The 19385-nt window shown below is 52.7% G+C and overlaps 2 protein-coding genes across 4 annotated transcripts in view; one reads left to right on the top strand and one right to left on the bottom strand.

Annotated features, from left to right (window-relative positions):
* Nucleotides 1-40: 40 nt before the first annotated feature.
* On the bottom strand, nucleotides 41-10992 carry VPS26B (VPS26 retromer complex component B). Its single transcript, XM_066203426.1, has 6 exons — nucleotides 10669-10992; nucleotides 6988-7144; nucleotides 5748-5912; nucleotides 4241-4416; nucleotides 3466-3608; nucleotides 41-2977 (listed from the first exon to the last, which is right to left on the bottom strand). The coding sequence occupies exons 1-6, from the start codon at nucleotides 10889-10891 to the stop codon at nucleotides 2834-2836; spliced, it is 1008 nt and encodes a 335-aa protein (XP_066059523.1). The 5' UTR covers nucleotides 10892-10992; the 3' UTR covers nucleotides 41-2833.
* Nucleotides 10993-11346: 354 nt separating this feature from the next.
* The window catches only part of NCAPD3 (non-SMC condensin II complex subunit D3), a 30150-nt gene continuing 22111 nt past the window's right edge, over nucleotides 11347-19385 (top strand). For 2 of the 3 annotated variants that reach the window (XM_066203659.1, XM_066203658.1), the window contains exons 1-13: nucleotides 11347-11407; nucleotides 11975-12129; nucleotides 12445-12607; nucleotides 13413-13588; nucleotides 13676-13849; nucleotides 14346-14407; nucleotides 14667-14754; nucleotides 16042-16175; nucleotides 16856-16928; nucleotides 17215-17337; nucleotides 17485-17737; nucleotides 18272-18334; nucleotides 18511-18594. In XM_066203659.1, coding sequence (XP_066059756.1) covers nucleotides 11347-11407; nucleotides 11975-12129; nucleotides 12445-12607; nucleotides 13413-13588; nucleotides 13676-13849; nucleotides 14346-14407; nucleotides 14667-14754; nucleotides 16042-16175; nucleotides 16856-16928; nucleotides 17215-17337; nucleotides 17485-17737; nucleotides 18272-18334; nucleotides 18511-18594 — 1609 coding nt within the window. Of the gene's footprint in view, nucleotides 11408-11974; nucleotides 12130-12444; nucleotides 12608-13412; nucleotides 13589-13675; nucleotides 13850-14345; nucleotides 14408-14666; nucleotides 14755-16041; nucleotides 16176-16855; nucleotides 16929-17214; nucleotides 17338-17484; nucleotides 17738-18271; nucleotides 18356-18510; nucleotides 18595-19385 lie in introns of all 3 variants that reach the window. The other variant, XM_066203657.1, reaches the window with a different exon arrangement.

The raw sequence follows: 19385 nt of genomic DNA, 5'->3' as shown, positions 1-19385 counted from the left end.
AAAAAACCCCAACCCAATATAAAAACACCAGACAAACTCGTGCACAGCATTTGATAGCCAGGGCTGGCTCTTTTTAATCAGAGAGACAAAAAAAACCCAAGTTTTAAAATACAGCCATTGAAAAGACGACGAATTAAGAAACATGTAAACACAGCAGAGGCTTAATTACAAGTTGCACTGCTTGGTTTGGTACTTGCCCACTCCTCTCTGCCTGGGAGAGAGGAAATGACCCAAGTACAGCACAGAACCACCAGCTCAGGGGGACACGGCTGCTGGAGCAGCATCTGCCCCTTCACATGCTAACAAAACACTGTCCTCGAGTACCTTGTCCTGGAGTGACCCCAGCTTCTCCCCAAGGATGCTCAGCACATCTGCTCCACCCCAGACACACACAGGGCCCGGTGGCTAACAGCTTGAATGGTCCATCGGAATAAAAATCGGGATCATTTCTGAATTCTGGTTCCACACGTAGGGACATGGGGGAGAGGGGACAAAGAAGGAAAAATCGCCCAAATCATTGTGTAGGCCCATGCGCAAGGGAACCCTCCAGGAATGATGAAGAGATGTTGAGCACCATCTCCTTACAGCCAGGCAATGATCCCACATCCAGTCAGGCAGGAAAAAAAACCCCACTCTTGGAATGCAGAGACATCTCCATCCAGGGGGTTTCTTTCCCACCACACGAGCTACAATCCAGGGGAATGAAGGGAATAAAGGAATAAAGGCAAGGAGGGAGCTGAAGGAAAGCTTAAGAAGATTGTAAGGGCACTGCTGTGCTCAGCTCAGGCATAGAAGGATAGTTTGCTATCCCCAAGGGCTCCCAAAGGAGCTTCACTTGTCCCTAAAGGACAAAAGCGCCTTCAGGGAGGGAGGGAGAAGTGACATCCAGGGTCCTTTGCCATGGCAGAGGTTCCCAGCCCTCACCCTGGCACAGCAAGGTGATTGTTGTCCGCAGTGAGCTTTTGCCCCAGCCCATGGCACAGAGTCCCCGTGGGGGGACAAGCTGGCCACGTCTGCAGTGGGGCACAGCAGAGCCATGGGGTGACACAAGCATTCAGCAGAGATGAGAGCATTAGTGTCCTCTACAGAGCCAGACTGGCCAGCTCTACTAAAAACCACAACCTTAACACGTGCTGAGGAAAAGATAACTTACTTTGGCAAGCAGAAACACACATTTATCACTGAAATACAGTAGCTGTCGTTACATAAAAAGCTCCCCTTCCCACCCCAGCCCCACTCCCTCCACCAGCACCACTCCTGAAACAAAGCAGAACCTTCCATTTCCCAGCTGCAAGACACCTGCTCTACATTCAGCTGCAGGACAGAGGAACTTGATTCCAGAGCCAGAAAGAAGCTGGACAAACTAGCGAGCCACAAACTCAGGGAAATCCAGACAAATCCCACTTGACAGAGCTCATATCCCAGCACTTGGTGCAGGCCTGTCACTCCCTGGGGCAGGAGGTCTCCCCACCTGCTTGTTGAAGGGCAGCTGAACAGGATGGACATTCTCCAAACTCAGTCAATCAAGTCTACAAAGCCACATCTGATTTTTAATGGAGGAGTGACTTCCTTCTGGGAATGTTCTCATGAGTCTACTTAGCTGAAGGCTAAAAGCAGCTTATTTAAAAAAAAAAAAAAAAAAAAAAAAAGAAAACCCACATTCAGGTTCTCAGTTCCTTGCATGCTCTCAGACCTCGCTGGTGACTTCAGCTCAGGCCTCAGGAATGTGTCTCTGGAATCAGAGCTCTGCCACCCTTCCAGTTGCTGCTTGGCTCCTTCCAGCAGCCCACACAGGCCTGTTTGAGCCTCCCACAACAACGGCATCCACCTTCTGTCCCCACTAATCCCCGTCCCGCAGGCACGAGGCAGCAAACCACACCACACACACGTGTCCCCACACTGCTGTCCCTCCCTACACAAAGCCTGCTCTGTCCCGAGGACACAGACACGGGCAGGGCAGCGTGTGCAGCATAAACCCACCCACAGGAGAGCCCCAAGAGCTCCAAAAGTGCTCTCTACACCTCTGCAGCAGCACCTGGGAGCTGCAGCTGGAGCGTGGATCTCAGGAGCACTCAGGCAGCTGCCAGGATAAGACTAGGAAGGTCCAGCTCGTGGCCAGGAGCCTTCCTGCCCCCATTTGTCACCCACCCGGCAGCACTGGGACCGTCACCGCTCTGCCCACCCCGTGCCACCTCCTCCTGCATCCACACATCTCACTCCCTGCAGCAGCCACAGCTCCTGGTGGGACACAGCACGGCCCTGCCCCTGCTCCACGGGGCCGGTGGCAGTGCCAGGGCTGAGTCACCTCCATCATCCAACCGCTTGCGGCAGGGAATCCAACGCCAGCACGGAGAGGAAGAAGGGGAAGCAGCGAGGGGATGACACCACAGGATTTCCAGGCGGCCACGCCGCAGTCTCTGATCCCTCCTCTAGCATCCAGCTACCCCCCGGGCCGCGTTCCCCTGGGAAGATTTGGGAAAGGCAAGAGAAAACATCCATCCTCCACTGCCCCACGGCAACCTGCACGCGGGCGGGGAGAAGCTGCAGCCTGCGCCTTCCCTTGCTCTCTCCTTCCTTCCCCGGCGCCAGGCCGAGGCTCTCGGGGCACCGAGGAGATCAGGCGGCTCCGCAGGCTCCGGACATTGCCTCAAAGCCTCCAGAGGGATGGATGGGTTGGGAAGCTCCAGCTGGCCGGGCCCTCCCGCCCCATCCCACCGCGCCAGTCCTTTGAAGGAAGGAATGAAGTCAAAAACGGGTTATTTATTTCTGTGAAGTCTCTGAGCGTCTCCTCCCGGGTGCTGCCGTCCTGGGGGCTCTGGGTGGCCCCCCGGGCTCACTGCTGCCCGTTGTTCTCCGCGGGCTGCCCGGGGGCCTTGGCCTCGTGCGAGGACGTGCCCTCGAAGCGCTGCGACGCGATGGCAGCTTGGTGGGACATGCTCTTCCTCACGATGTCCCCTTTCCTCCACAGCACCACCTCCTGCAGGGACACAGCCAAGGCTTGTCAGGGCTCGTGAGGCCTTCTGCTGAGACCTTCTGCTGCCCCACCTAACCCCGCAGGCTGAACCAGGCTCGGTGTTCCACCCACAGCCGGGACACGCCTGGCGGTGCAGCCTGCCCGAAATTTGGGTAGAGAGCTCCTCGCTGGGGTCTGGGCCCACAGAGGACATCCACAGCACCTCTGTCCTAGTGCCACTGAAAAGGTGAAGCACAGAAGCTCCACCACTGAGCAGAAAAAAAAAAATCCCACCTTCCAGATCCTTCTGGATCCGGATTCAGAAGAAAATCCTTTTCTTCCAGAAAAGAAAGGCACCTTCCAGACTCCTCCCCACCACCACACACATCTGACCCTGCATGGACATTCTTCTAGACCATCCTTCCACGTGATGAATCCCAAATTCCCAGCAGGTCCTTGTAAAAGCATCCCAATCAATCACTGCCAAGGAGAGCAGCAGCTCTGTTTCTCACCTGCTGTTTGAAGTAGCGTCTCTCCTCCTCATCGATCAGCACCAGGTTGAGGTAATAACGCACAGAGAACTTCTTGTTGATGTCCCTCATGGTTGGAGTCAGCTCGTAGCCAGCCAAAAAGAGCCTGATGGGAATGGACTCCCCTGGAAAGGGCACAGAGCTGTCAGCACAGACAGGATGCAGACAGAAACCAGGAGAGCAGCGGCAAAACACAAACTCACACGGCCACCACCTTTGTCACCGTTTCCACAAGTGGACTAACATGAGCTAGGAGACCTCAACTCCCTTCAGAAACCAGCATGGCACAGTCCACAGCCAGATCCTGCCCTTGCTGACAGCTATTCCAGCTCCACTCTAACAGCACAGGACTCTTTTGGGACCTGCATCAAGACAGCACTGCAGGAAAAAATGAGTAAGGTGACATTTTCTCTGGCAGGTGACTCTGCCGGGCAAAGGAACAGTGGCACAGGAGATTGGCACAGAGCAAGAACACCATCTCTGCTCCGAGCTGCAGCAATGTCAGCTGGTGGCCCATGCCAACTGTGAGTTTATAGCTGGTTCTGCCACTACTTCATCAAAAGAATCAAGTCATTGCGACTCATTCTGCCTCAGCTGCCCCCCATCCCACTGGAGAAGGAAGGGGATCAGATCAATCCCCTGCTCTGAGCCCACCAGTGGAACGGGACGCTGAGCACACAGAAGATACTGCAGGAGTCACATTCCCACCCCAAAAGGCTCCAGGAGAGGAGTCCTGGGCGTTCCCGTGCCCTCTCACCTCTCACAGGTGCCCCGTCCATGATCTCGTACTTGGCTATGGTGTCATTCTCGTGGTACACGTTGGGCCCCGTGCCCGTCGTCTCCCTCTTGATGATGTCTATCTCCATGTGCTTGATCTTGATCCGCACCAGCAGGAAGTAGATCTTCCCCACAATCACATCTTTTAAATGGTACCTGGCCCCAGAGGGGAGAAAACGCCCGGATCAAACCCTGTGCAGCAGAGCAGGGCTCGGGCTGACGTGCAGGAACTTGCTGGGCAGGCACTTTGCTCTCATGCACAGCAGATGGCAAATCAACCACCCCCACCAGCAACCAGCCCTTCACCTCCATCCTCTGCTCTTTGGGAAACCCACAAGAACATTTAGCATGAGCAGATACATTAAAAACACCACTTCAGGCTGAATGTCTGCAAGAAACCCCTGTAAGAGCAAAGGCTCCAAACTCAATATTTTAGAGCAATTTAAACCAACCTAAAACACAGAATCATTTAGGTTAGAAAACTCCTCTGAGATCATCGAGTCCAACCTTTGACCAACCACCACTTGCAGGGAGATCTGCCAGCACCAGCTGGGAAAGATGCACAGGAGTAGTTTAAAAAAGCTCTTCCCAACTTCTTTGCTGGAGTTAATTCCCACTTCAGCTGTATTGCCTGGTGAGGGGCAAACATCGCATTTTGGAGATACCTGGAAGAACTGATCTGGCTGAGGATACAGGGAGTGGGAAGTTACAGCAAGAATTTCACAGCTCCATGTGGCACAGCCATTGCTTCCCACTCCTTGATCCAGAGATACGGGGAAAGGTGAGGAAGCCACGGATCAGGGAGGACCTGAGCTGTCTCCCAGCCTCCCTGGTGCTGGAATTCTGGAAACTGAGGATTTCAGGCTTTCTGTGCTGAAAGACACTGACCCTCAAGCAAACACCACATTTGACCTGAGGCCGTGGAGCAGGGTTCCAAAACTGAGTGACAGTGCTGGAGTTGTGGGTGTGGAGTTTGGATAGAAGTGTGTGATATCACAGGGTGGAAAACTTAGAATTTGAGGGTTTAGTATATTGTAATATATATGGGGCAATGTGGAGGATTTAAGGCGTTGTCTAAGTCCTTCTTCACCACCTTCTTCTTGGTTTCAGGTGGTTTTTTCTAACTGGGTGAAAAGGTTCACAATGCAGGCCTTGGGTGGTCGGTTATTGGGTTAAAAGGAAAAATAATATAGGTGCCACCCGGTTATTGGACAATTAGGGCTTAAAAGACCTGGGAAAGAGTTAGAGACAGCTCCATTTTCCACCTTGTTAGTTAGAGCTCACAACTCGAGAGACTGTGCTACAGATAAGAATTAATAAACACAGAATTCAAACACGAAACTGCGACTCCATGTGTTAATCCCAGCTCTAACAGTAGAACAGAAGATAAAAACCTCACACCCTGGAGCGCGTGGACATGGAATTCCTTTGAGAAAACCTCTAGCAGGTGGGTCCCCAGAGCCCCCAGCTGCTCGTGGGACACTCACTTGGACTTGTTGTACTCGAACTCGATGTGCAGGCAGTCCTCGATGCCCACTTCCATCTTGATGGAGGAGTTGAGCTCGGGGTAGGTGCTCAAGGTGTGCACGACGATGTCCATCTCCTTGACCACGTCGTTCAGCCTGCGGCTCACCGTGGCACGGAGGAAATACCTGCAGGGACAGTCCCCTCCCATCAGGGTCACACAGGGGCTGGGTGGCTCGGGCTGCACTATCCAAGCAGCCTTACCACACAGATCCATGTAAAGAGCTGAAAGCATTTGACTGAAAATCTAAATACAAACGTGTGATCAACCCGACAGATCCACTGAGAAAGTTCCTCCTTCCCAGTGAAGCTTGGAGCTTTCTCCTTGGCAAGGTGAGGTGCTCAGTTCAGCTCATGCACAGCTGAGAGAAGGGCCAGCATTTCAAGAACAGGGAATGGGGAATGTCCAAAGGGACGAAATAAGCAGGAAACCAAAGAATTGCCATAAGGAAACTCCTCTTCCCATGTCATTTGCTCTCTTTTAGTCCAAGTCTGAACAAAACAAACCTACAGCAAAAGAGCTCCCAGCTCTTTACAGGTACCTGCCCCTGGAGCAGCCAACACCCCACACTGGAAAAGACAGAAGGGAATTTTCAGATGGAAGAGCAGACTCCTCTCAGCTTCCAAGCATTTTGCGAGCCCGAGTTACCTAAGCCCCGTTTTGGGGATCCAAGGAACACCCTGCACACGTTAAAACCACTGCCCTTTTGCAAGATTACATCAGGCTGCACAGCCACACCTCCCAGTGCAGATCTCAGACTTCTCCAACCCCCACTTTGCAGACACTGAAAGGATTTTGAGTCGACTGAGTGCCCTGATGTGAAATATCATTTCTAACATAAGAACAAGGCACAAGCGAAGCATCTGTTTGCATACCGAGCACAATTAAAGTTGACAAGACTGATTACAGCAAAAATATCCCCACTGGAGACCAAACCAAACAGTTTATTTTGATTTTTTGAATTATCAAATAAATTAGCACGTATTTGATTCGAAAGGGGCTGATTTCTCTTGTCACTCAAAAGGGGAAAAACAAGTTCCATAAAGAGCCTGATGCGTACTTGTAAATTAAAGATCTCAAAGGCAGCTTTTTACAGCTCAGCCCCCAAAATTAATTTGGAGTTCTGTTGCTCCTGCACAATGAGAGTGAGTATCAGCACTTCCACAGAGCAGGAGTGGGGTCAGCCAGGGGAGGGGACTCACCGTAGCTTCACGTTCTGCCCCGTGTAGGACTCGTAAGGTTTCTCCACATGTGTGAACTCGAAGTCAAAGGTCTGTGACTGAGTGAACTCCCCAGGCCGGGCCAGGTCCTTCACCAGGGACACGAACTCGTGGTGGTTCCCTCGGTCATAGTAGAGTTCTAGGGAAATGGGAATCCAGGTTAAGCTTAACCCCACGTGACACAGGAGATTTTCAGCAGCTCTCTAGTCCAGGTCATTCCTCCCTTCATACCACCCACAGAACCTTCCAGGGGAGCCCGTGGCTCCACAGAACTGCCCTTGTTCCCTGCCCTCCATCAGAGCCAGGTGCAGGTCAAAACTTTCCTCCCTGGAACAGGAAGGAAAGGGTCCACACGGCCTCCTTTACTGCAACAAATCAAGAATTTGCCATGGGGCGACATTATCACCTATTTTAATATCAAATACAGACAGACTGTTTGCAGCTCATGCAAAAAACCCTTCCAATAATTTTCTGCACTGTGTTCCAGGCCAAAGGCATTGCCACTGTGAGGAAAAACCACCACTGGAACACACAGTGACAGAGCAAAACCGAGGGGGTAGGATTATTCCAACTGCTCCTGCTTATCCTTAGACAGCAAAGAGCTTGAGTGGCCTTGAGCTGCAGCAGGGAATAAATGACAATGTTGATCCTGCTGCACAGCCACCCTGCATGTGGGGAGGCAGCTGAACCCACTGCTCCTCCAGCCCATGGAAAACACACTAATGGCCATGTGAGCACAGTGAGGGAAGAGCTCTCACCTCTGGAAGCACTGCCCAAACCAGCTCAAGTGACCAGCACTGCCTCGCTTCTCCCCACAACCTTCCCACGCCAGCAGGAAACTAAAGGTTTCCTCATTTAATGAAAGCAATCCTCCACACCTCCACCGAGTTTTCTGCCTCAAGACAAAGCACCAAACCCCTTAAAACTCTGCAATTGGCATGAACAGCTTGGGATTACCCAAAACCATCAATGAAACCTGCCCTTCCCAGCCCTGCGCGTGAGCCTGTGCCTGCAGGACACCCACACAGCCCTTCTGCAAGGCAAAGCCTTTCTGCTTAGATGAGGAAACAAAAACCTAAGTCATCACACAGTCACACACACAAGCTCAGTGTCAGCACTAAACTGTGCAGAGGAGGCTTCTGAGAGGTAGTAGAGGTGCTCAGGAGCTGCAGTTCTGCCCTCCTGGAGATGCACCATGAGATATTTCAGCTTTTAAGCGATGCCTGTTTCTCACAGCCCTTTGCTCACCTTATCTCTCTAATGGAAATTTTGGCACCCGAGCTCTCCTCACTTACGCACAACAGCAAATGTCACCAAGCCCTTCAGGCTGGGCAGGTGACATAAATAACCAAGCCTCTCTCTGTGCACTGGATGTGCGCGTCCACTGAGAGGAAAAGTGCTCGCTGATGTGACAGGGAGAAGCCACGTGCCAACAGAAAAAGAGGAACCCAGCCACAGAAAAAGAGGACTCAGCCCAGACCATCGTGACACACGATGCAGAAGGCACAAATCAAACTCAAAGCAAGGGGGGGCAAATGGCAGTGCACTGAGTTCTCTTCAGAAAACCATGTTTGGCACCCTTACGCAGAGTGATGTTTCCCACACTCCCAGCCTGTCAAACAGGTATAAGCTGAAATTTCAGGTTTTCAGAGCTATGAGAAAATAACCCGCCAACATTTCAGTGGCTTGCTCAGGCCACAGCCACCAGAGGTGAAACCATCTGGAATGGGTTCCATGCTCACCTGAGAGCAGGCAGGACCCAGCACTCACAGTCTGGTCTCTGGTACCTGCTCTGGAGCATCTTCCCTGGAAAACATCCCTCCTTCACATCCCAGTCCCCCCGCCTGTTAAACTGTCTCCCCTCCACGCTGACCTCATGGCAGCAAGAAATCAGAACACAAGGCAAGAGATGGAAAGCACTGAGAAGTGCAATTAGTGGTACAAACTTCAGTGATTTATCTAAAAGGCCTGAGGGGCATAAGGACTAATGTGCAGCCACAGCAGTTCTAACACACCCTGCTTGGGCAATAATGTGCTTACAAAGCAGTTATTTCACACAGGCACGGCTCAAAAGTTTTCCAAAACAGGGAATGAGGAGCAGGCAAAGCAGCACAGCAGAGACAGCAGAGCAGGAAACAAAGTCCATGCTTAATTTCCACTGGCACTTGTATCAACTGGAACTCATAACCGGGCTCCTGATGAACAGCCTCACCTACACTCCATCATTTACACGCTCCCTTCCTTTCCGAAAACCAGAGTCAGCCACAAGCAAAGCCAATAAAACTCTAACAGCAGCATTGAAATTGGGTGGGAAATCTGCTCACGGTCCCTCACCACACGATTTGCAATGCAAAGGCTGCAGGCCCCTGGCTCCAGCAGTGATTTTGGGGTTTACAGCCAAGCACGGAAAACCATGGATGTGAGCCCCTGCACGAAGCCACATCACTGGGAAGGAACATCCTGAACTGTTTTTGGCTTGTGGGACCCTGGGCATGTCCGTGGAGCCCGGACAGCTCCGCTCCGATGGAGGGGTGGGTGTGGCAGCTGCCTTTCCTCTACGAAAGCAGGAAATATTAAACCTGAATTGGTTACACGCACAGATAACCACAAGTTTTGAACAACTCGAAGTCACCCGACGAACCGTGCAGGGAGTAGAAGGGGGGATGAGCCAGGCTGAGCCTGCAGGCCCGAGGAAAGGCCATCCACCCAGGCAAAAGGGACACAGGGACAAAACCCACCCCATCAGCACCCTCAGCATCCCTAAGAGGATCAGCAGGCACACGAGGGAAGCAGGCAGCCTGGGGAGCAGGGCCTGGCAGTGGCGCTGGCAGCAGCTCCGGGCTGACGGAACCAAAGCGTGCCCGGCTCAGAGCTGAAATCCGTGACCGAGCAGAAGCCAGAAATTAGGACAGGGGAACAGTGACCTGGAAAAGGACTGGAATGCCCTTCCTTCTGCCAGGGCTCAAGCCTGGAGAGCAAGCCAGGCTGCCCGGCTCGGAGAGTGGAATAATGTCAGGCAGTCATGGGAACGCAGTGTGCAGCCGAGCATCGCTTAGGAGAGAGCGGAGCCTGCTCGACACCACGGGGATCCCGGCACTGTGGGGCACAGCAGTGCCCCCAGACCCCCGGTACCAGCGGGATCCCGGCACTGTGGGGCACAGCAATGCCCCCAGACCCCCGGTACCAGCGGGATCCCGGCACTGTGGGGCACAGCAATGCCCCCAGACCCCCGGTACCAGCGGGATCCCGGCACTGTGGGGCACAGCAATGCCCCCAGACCCCCGGTACCAGTGGGATCCCAGCACTGTGGGGCACAGCAATGCCCCCAGACCCCCGGTACCAGTGGGATCCCGGCACTGTGGGGCACAGCAATGCCCCCAGACCCCCGGTACCAGTGGGGTGACCATGGCGTGCAGTGATGCTCCCTGGACTCTCAGCACCAGCAATGCTCTCTGGATCCCCGGCACCCGCAGGGATCTCAGTACCACGGGGTTCAGCAGTGCTCCCCAGGCCCTCGGCACCTGTGGCACCCTGATCCTGTGGGATGCAGTGATCCTCCCCGGACCCACGGCAGCACTGGGATCCCGGCACAGCAGCGATGCTCCCGGCACCCACGGGGGGCATCACGAAGGGAAAGCCGGGCCCGCAGGCCGCCCCGCTCACCGATCTGCCCGATGAACTCCACTTTGATGCCCTGGTGCTCCAGCCGCTTGTTGGGGTTCTTGAGGGTGAGGACCACCCGCCCCGACACGGTCTCGCCGTCGTAGAAGAGGAAGTATTTCTCCTTCTTGCCTTCCTCCGTCTTGTGCTCCACCCGCCGCCGGCTCTCGGCATCGCTCAGCACCAGCTCCAGCTCCGGGCTCTGCCCGAACCCGAAGAAGCTCATGGCCCCGGGATGCGGCGCGGGGCGGCGCGGGCGGACCCCGCGGCCCCGCTGGCGGATCGCGGCCGGGGCGGGGCTGCGCGGGGCGGCGGCGACGCCGGCGGAACGGCCGGGGCAGCAGCGGCGGCGGCGGCGGCGGCGGCGGCGCGGGGGGGGGCCGCAATGCGGCAGCGCTGCCGGGGCGGCGGCGGCGGGACCCGCGCACCGCGCACCGCGCACCGCGCACCGCGCACCGCGCACCGCGCACCGCGCACCGCGCACCGCGCACCGCGCACCGCGCACCGCGCACCGCGCACCGCGCACCGCGCACCGCGCACCGCGCACACACGGCCCCGCCCCGGCCGCGCCCGCCCCGCTCCTTCCGGGGCAGCGGCGGCCGCCGCCATTGGCCCGGGCCGCGGGCGCGCCCGCCATTGGCGCGTTCGAAGGCGGGCGGCGGCGGCGGAGCGGCGGCAGCGATGGCGGCGGAGCGGCTGCGGAGCGCGCTCGGAGCGTGGCGCCTGCACGACCTGGCCCCAGGTGCGGATCAGCGCCGGGGCCGGTCTCCGACCTCCGTGCCGGTCTTGGTCGCTGTGTCTCTCGGGTCTCTCTGTTTCCCGGTCCCGCTCTCCCTCCCAGTCTTTCTGTCCCGGTCGTGGTCTGTGTTCCGGTCTCGGTTTCGGTCGCCGTCTGGATCTCTACGCCGGTCCCGCTCTCTGTCCCGGTCTCTGTCTCTCTCCCATTCCCTTTCCCTCTGTCCCGGTCTCGGTCCCGCTCCCGGTGTCTGTCTCGGTTTCGGTCCTGGTCCGAGTCCCTGTCCTGGTCCGTGTGTCTCTTCTGGTCCCGGTCTCTGTGTCCCGGTGCCGGTCTCTGTCTGTCCCGTTCTCTCTCTGTGTCCCGGTGCCGGTGTCAGTCCCGGTCCCGGGGTGCGGACACCAGGCAGCGGGAGGCACTGGCTCCTGACACTGACAGCGGCCGCCCTCAGTGTGCCCGTGTCCCGCTGGATTTCGCTATCCCGTGTTTATTTGGGAGCCTTATTTTGGGTGAAACGCGTGTTTCCGAGAAATCTCACCCCTGGCGTATATAAACACTTTGTTTTTTCCTCAGTGTGGGTGGACGCGGTGTGGGATCTGGATTTCACGGAGACCGAGCCTCTGGAGCCCTGGATAGCCGAGGAGATCACGGCCGATGGGCTCAACACCTTCACCCGCCTGTACAACGCTCTGGTGCCCTTTGCTGCCGAGGATGAGGAGAGCACAGAGGTGACATCACCTGAGCACAGAGCCAGCCACTCTCACTTTCTCTTTGTCACATCTGTCTTGCTTTGAAATTCACAAAATATTCGAAAACGATTCAAAAAATTCTTGCTCTGTGTGCTGGAATACTTCAGAAGGAGGCTATCCCCAAACTTTAATAATATTAAGTATATATAGTGTTATGTTTTATAAATATTAAAACACTTTTAAAAGCATATAATACATAGGGAGTTGGCCACGATGGCACCTGTTAAAATCGGAATAGTGGCTAGTTTTGGACATGTTTTTATGGGATTTCTCCCTGTTTCTGTTTTGCCTCAGAATGTCTGGACCTTGTTCGCTGAGAGCAGCCTGTCCCAGCAGGCCCTGGTGGCTGTGCTGCATCACTTTGTGCACATGGGCCAGCACAGGAGAGCCAACGTGCAGCAGAGGGTGTTGGCTCTGCACTCAGCTGGGCTGTACCTGCTGCTGCTGGAGATCCCAGGTGAGCCTCGGCATGTGTCCCCTCATGGCTGGGGACAGCACAGGGCAGGCAAGGTCAGGGCTGGGACAATTCCAGGTGGAACAAGGGGTGGTGTTGGCTTGATGTCCCTGAAATCCTTGGGGGTGTGAGTGCTGAGCAGAGTCACGGGCTGGTGGCAGCCTGGCCTCCTGTCAGACAGGGCTTTGGTGGCCTCACTGCTGCTCTGTGTCCTGTGACAGGGTGACAGAGGAGCGTGCACAGAGCTGGAACCATGCAGGTCCCTCTGCTCTGACAGTCAAGGCAGGATCTTATCCCTGTTCCTGCTCTGTGACCAGGGAACGTTTCACTGTACAGCACGTTTGGATGGGTTTGTTTGTGCAAACAAAACTACCAGTTGAAAATAGCCAGCAGCTGAGTGTTTCCAGCAGGCTAGTTCACAGCAGGATCCCTTTGTGTTCCAGCACGCCCTGAGGTTTTGCTGATCTCCATGGTGCAGCTGGAAGGGCTCAGTCGGCTGCTGATGCTGCTGGAATGTGTCACTGCTGGTGATGCACCAGCCTGGTGCAGTTCAAGCAGCTCTTTATTCTTCCCTTGAACTTTCTTAGGCTCTGGGACACCTGTGGGGAGATCACAGAACCACAAACTGATTTGGGTTGGGAGGGACATTAAAGCTGATCTCCCCATGGGCAGGAGGGACACTTTCCACTAGACCAGGTTGCTCCAGCCTGGCCTTGAGCACTTCCAGGGATGGGAGATGATGCCCAGATGGTTTGATGCTCTCTGTGTTTTTGTCTGGAAGGGGACTGATGTTGTCTTTTCTGGGCAGGCAGCATAGCCAACCAGGTGTTCCACCAAGTGATGTTTGATAAATGTCTTCACACCCTGACAAAATGCTGGCCTCAAGAGCTGAGGAAAAGGAAGAAGGGACAGGCTCAAAACTCTCAGCCCAATGCCAGAAGGAACAGAAAGAAAGAGAAACCATGCAGGAACAACAACTCCAGTGTAAGATGTTGGTGCAATCTCTTCAGATACAAATCCCTATTAATAAGCAAATTGTTGGCAAGCTGTTTCTCTTTCCTGCCAATATAGATGGAAGAGATGTTGGAAGAGGAGGAGGAAGAGGATGGTGAGAACGTTTACTTCTCAACAGAAGATCTTCTCCAAGTCCGCAATGCCATCTTCCTTCTTTTGAAAAACTTCCTGAGACTTCTGCCCAAGTTCTCCCTAAAAGAAAAGCCTCAGTGCATGCAGAACTGCCTGCAGGTAAGAAAGATCCAGCTTGGGGAGCCTGATGTCCCCTAACACCGACCTTTTTGGGATGCAGAGCATCCCACTGGGAGGGGCGGCAGCCCTTTCTGGTCCCTGATGGGAATTAGGGAAATGTGGGAGCAGGCTGCCTGCTCTGTGTCTGCCTCTCACGCTGAACCCTTGCAAGTCTTTTGTCCATGGAATCAGAAGGCTTTGGGTTGGAAGGGACCTTAAATGTCATTTTGTTCCACCCCCTGCCATGAGCAGGGACACCTTCCACTATCCCAGGCTGCTCCAAGGCCTGTGCAACCCAGCCTTGGACACTTCCAGGGATCCAGGGGCAGCCACCACTTGTTCCTGGGGGCAGCTTCTGGGCTTTGGGCTCTGCTTTTGTTCTGCTTCAAGGGAGGTGTTTGAAAGTTAAACCCAATGGTGTGAGCCCAGACATCCCAGAGCCCTGCCCAGCCTCCCCTCAGGGCAGTGAGCTCAGCCTGGCTCTCTTCCCTTGCAGGTCTTTGTTGACATGACCAGCTTCGAGCCAGTGGTCCACGAGTTCAAGTTTTCAGCAGCAATGTGAGCAAATAATTTTTAGTAATTCTTAATGGTTATATGATGCTTTGAACAAGTAAAGCCCTCAGGGCTTGTGTTATTGTCCTGTTCATATAAAAATGAAAGTGGCAAATTCTCTTATGGAGATAATTTGAACATGTTCCACACGATAACAGCAAACAGCACCTTGTGAATATTGAATGTTTCACAGTCAATGAACTCTTTTAATAGTCACAGATCCTCTGATGAGAGGTGAAGACATCTCTTTGCCTTCTTTTCTTAGGGATGTTAATAAAGCCAAGTACATTCCTGAGCTGGCCTATTATGGACTTCACCTACTGTGTTCCCCTCGCCATGGCACAGAAGATAAGGTACGAGTCAAACAGAACCTTTAACATCCTCACAGCAGCATGGAAAAGGAGTGGTTGCTTGTTTCCTTCTCCACCTGCCATTTTTGCTTGTATGGTTTTTATTTTTCATTTCATTTTTCCTCCTTGTGCCATCTTTGCTGGGCCAGAGCTAAGATGGTTTTTTTCCACCCCAGTCCTTTTTCCCTTTGGCTTCTTTGCTGCTGCACTTTGCGTGCAGTGAATTCCCTGCTCTGCTGACTCTTATGACAAATGAATTGAAAACAACAGAGAGCTGCAGTGGCACTGGGTCTCTGAACCTCAAAGAGGAGAATTCCAGGTGGCTGCCTGTGCCTGGAATGTTGTGATTCCCTGCTAGATGGAGCTGCAGCACCGCCTGGCAGGGCTTGGGCTGTGCAGTGCTCTGAGAACTCAATGAGGCTGAGCAGGGCTGGTTCTTGTTCACAGAACACTCTGTGATCGTGGAGCAGCCAGTTCTGCCAGAAACTTCCCATCTTGATTTGTTTAAATTGGCAAGCAGAGCAGGGCATCTCCCACTTACCTGGGTGCTGCTGCTCTGCGTGGGGCTGCTGAAGGCTGGGTGTGCCCGAGGTGTGTCTGTGAGTCTGTGTGAGCCCCCTGGGCTGGTTCTGAGCCTGCAGGCTGGGAATCAGTCAGGAAAGCCTGCAGTACACACTAACCTGGTTATTCCTGAGTGCCAGCCCAGCTCCAGCAGCCCTAGGCCTGTGTGTTTCTGCCTCCTTGCTTTGTCAGTGCAGCACCAGCCTTTGTGGAGCTGTTGACATTTGTGGGGACAGCAAGGGGTAGTCACTTCCCAACCTGCCTCATCTTCCCTGCCTCTCCTGCTTGCTCAGGGAATGTCAGGATCATGAGGCAAGTTCTGGTCCCAAAAATGTGGCAAGGGAGGCAACTCCAAAAGTTCAAGTGCACGTGGTCATACAAAATGCACATTTAGCCTAAGGCATCTCCTGTGCAAAATCCAGTGAGTTTCCTCAAATTCCAAATGTTTCTGGCAAAAAAAATGTCCACGGGGGTCTTTGGAGGGGGGACTTTGCCCTCTTTGGATGGCAGCTGTTAATGCTTTCAGAAAGCCCTTGCTGGACTTGCATGAGAACACCACAGCCAGGAAAGATGATATGTTTAGAAAGTGTCCTCTTGGAACTTTTCTGCTGGGAGTTACGCTTTAACATGTGCTGCTCTTTGGTTCCGAGCTTGAGTCAGAATTATTTCATGACCCTGGAGTGCCTGCCCATGGAAAAGAGCCTGCCAGTAATAACCTGTTCTTTGCAGACCCTTCGCTGTGTGTTCCAGCGCCTCCTCCACGTCGTTCTGATGGTGGAGAGCAGAGGGGGCTCCAGGTGTGAGCCCCTTCCCATCACATCAGCTGTGACCAGCGCCAGGAGCCAGGCTGTGAAATTCATCAGGTGACCTTCAGAGCTCTGGGCAGGGCTGCTCCTTTCTTCTGGCATGCCTTTGCTTTGCAGTTGGGGTGATAAAGGGATGAGACTAACTGGCACTGGCTTTGAAGTTGTTTGTGCAAATGAGGCTTAATTAAGATGTCTGGAATGGGAGTTTACTGAGCTTGCTGGCAGAGGGGGGAAGAAGGTGCTGTGGAAAGGACCCATTTTCTGTGTTTTGCTTTGTGTCAGTTTTTCAGGTCTTGTGTTTTACTACAGAGAATTGTGAAGGAAAGGAAGGATTAACATGGAGCTCATTCCTGCTTAGTTCTTTGCTCTCTCCTGCTGAATGATATGTTTTGCCTGTGTTTATACCCCCTGTTGGGGATCCACGTTGTTGGAAGTGTAGTTTGTGCAGAGATCCCCAGACAACATATAAAAGTAGATTGAGAACAAAGAAGCTTTTCATGTTACCCTTCTGCTTTGTTAGAAAAGTATGGGAAGAAATTATTTTGTGCCTGCAAAGCCAGGTTAATGTGGAAAGTAAGGATGGCTCTCTGAGCATATCCTGCTGCACCCATGACTCCAGAATCATGGCCACTTTTCCTGACTTTTCAAATGCATTCCAAAAGGAGTGTCCTTGATTTTTTTTCTCTGTTATAAACCAGCTCTGTTAAAATCTGTTTCTCTTTCTCTCTCTTGTGCAGTTCTCTGGTAGATGAGCTGAAAGAAGCTGTTTATCCAGTCCTGCGAATATTGCTCCAACATATCTGCACCAAGGTATGCCAAGCCCTGCCACTTCTGGAGCTGGAGAACTCATGTCGATACAGTGGAATGTCATTGATAGTTCAGGGAATCTGTTTCCACAATCTTCTGTAAGGAATGAAAACGTGTGATGGTGAAGTAGCGACTGAGGAAAGCTCTGGTGATTCTCCCAGCTATTGTTGGGCGTGAACATATCAGCTCATTAAATGAAAAAGTACTTCTCTTAAGCCCTGAAATGCCTCTCTGGCATCCAGAGCAGAGCAGTGCAGTCTCACAGGGTGCCCTTGCCCTTGTCTTTCAGGTCCCAGACAAGGCTGATTATCGCACCTACGCTGCCCAGGCCCTGGTGACCCTGCTGGACAAACTCCCCTGTGCAGAGTTCGCTGAATTCATCGCTTGGCTTTACAAATACTCACTCACCAAAGTAAGTGAATCTCCTTGATGTTTTGGAGATGAAGGGTTCAGTCTCAGCACTGAATAATAACTCTTGTCACTGCTGGTACCCAGAGGCAAGAAAACTCCGTGTTCACTTCCATTAACAGAGCGCCATGTGTGCTTCTTCTTCCCGCAGGTTTCCCACAGAGTGTTTGCTCTTGATGTAGCCTTGGCTTTGTTGGAGCTGCCAGAGAGGAACCCAGGCAGCTCCTTGTCCCTGGACCGTCAGGGTTTCCTAAAGCACAAGTTTTTAGTGCAGGTCATGGTGTTTGGCCGCTGCTCAGACAAAGCCCCCGTGGTCCGGAGCAAAGCTCTCAGCAGCTTTGCCCATTGTCTGGAAATGAAAGCTGCTGCTGTCTCAGAGAGCATTCAGGACTTACTACAGAGCTGTGAGTATTATGGGCACATGAGGTAATGAAAAATCATTCCTGAACTTTCAAGGGAATAATTGCTGGGAGGTAGAAGTTGTCAGGAACTTAAAAACTGGCACACAGAGTCCTTACGTATTGTGCCGTAACAAGCAGTAATTCATGAGCCTTGTTACTTATGAAGCCTCATATTTGGAAGGGATTTATTCTCCTGTGTCAGTTCTAAAGAGATTCCTCTGCGAGGTCCCTTTGAAGGATGTTTACAGACAACTGAAATTGCTCATTGGGATTAAAAAAAAAAAAAAAAGGCAGCTCATTCTTGGCCTGACAGCTGATTAAATCTTGAGTTGCCTTTTGCTTCTGCTAAGTTGTTCTGTTCGTGACTGGCATTCCGAGCTCCCTCAGGTGTGCTGAGGGCCAGATGGCACAATTCAGAGCCTGCACACGGCATCCCACGGTCAGATTGCTCGCCCGAACAAAATTTGGGCTGACAGAATACCCGGCATTAAAATACTTTTGTTTGATTTCCTTTTTTTTATTTCTCTTTTTTGGCAGCCTCTGTCCGCACAGTGTTGGAAGCAAACCCAAACACAGCGAGTGTGACAGTCAGTACAGAAGGTACAGAGTCATTCTTTTCCAGTAAGTCTCAGGCTTTTCTTGGCATGCCATTTCCTAAAAACACAGATATCTGTTAAACCTAGGGCATGCATGACCCTCTCTGTGTAACATGAACCATCCTCTTGCCAGGCGAATATATGCCTTTATTATTCTTCAGCTTTAATCTTTTCTTTCAGCTGTGTCCAACCATCCACTGAAGACCTTACCAACTTTCAAAACTATCGAGCTGACGGACAGCAGCGACACTGCTGGGCCTGATGGTATGTCAGAATTAAAGCAGCCTTTTCAGATAACCTTTCAAAGCCTTAATTGAAATCAGACTTTCTGAAGTGTATTCATTGTCCATTTCTCAAAGGAGGTGGAGAAAGCTGTTACAAAACACTTGGGGGTGATGAAGGGGGTGGAATTGCCGGCCATTAAAAAAAACCCAAAACACTATTTCCACCCAAGTCTGAAAAACACATTTAATCCTGAAATGCTGATGTCTGTTGGTGCTAATGTGATGGCAACACCTGTTGAAAAGCAGGTAATTTATTCTTCCCAAAAAAATGATGGTAATTAACGTGGGATATAACACTTACAGCTCCATGAATTTCAGGGTAATTAAATCTCTTGCTCCAGTGCACAACGAGCTGATATATTTCACTGTGTAAAGCACAACACCTTTTTAGGCAAGGATCTGTTTCTCTGCAGCACCAGGCTGAAAGCAGAGTGCCACATGAAATGTCCTGATTCCTGATGCAGCATGGCAGGCTGCCTCTTAATTTGTTGACAGCATGAAATCACCATGCAAGTTGGCTTTTGTGGCCGGGATGTTCCTCCTTTAAACCTCTCCCTTTCTTTTTCCTCTTGTGTGGAAAAGCTTTTCTTGCTCACCTTTCGGCCCCTGCCAGGATCTGCTCTCTCAGTCCTTGCTGTTCACCTCCCTTGAACTGCAGACGGTTCAATTCTCTGCCTGCTCCACTTCCTGCAGTGGTGCCTTTGTTCCATGCTGCTCTTCTCATGGGATCTCCCTCCCTATCTGCAGGAGCCAGGCTCCAATCTCCTCCTC

Source organism: Chamaea fasciata, unplaced genomic scaffold (genome assembly GCF_029207755.1).
Source record: "Chamaea fasciata isolate MVZ Bird 193981 ecotype frontalis unplaced genomic scaffold, bChaFas1.0.hap1 SCAF_24, whole genome shotgun sequence".
Lineage (NCBI taxonomy): Eukaryota > Metazoa > Chordata > Aves > Passeriformes > Sylviidae > Chamaea > Chamaea fasciata.
Note: the sequence above shows the minus strand (reverse complement) of the source record. Positions and strands in the feature narration are given on the sequence as shown.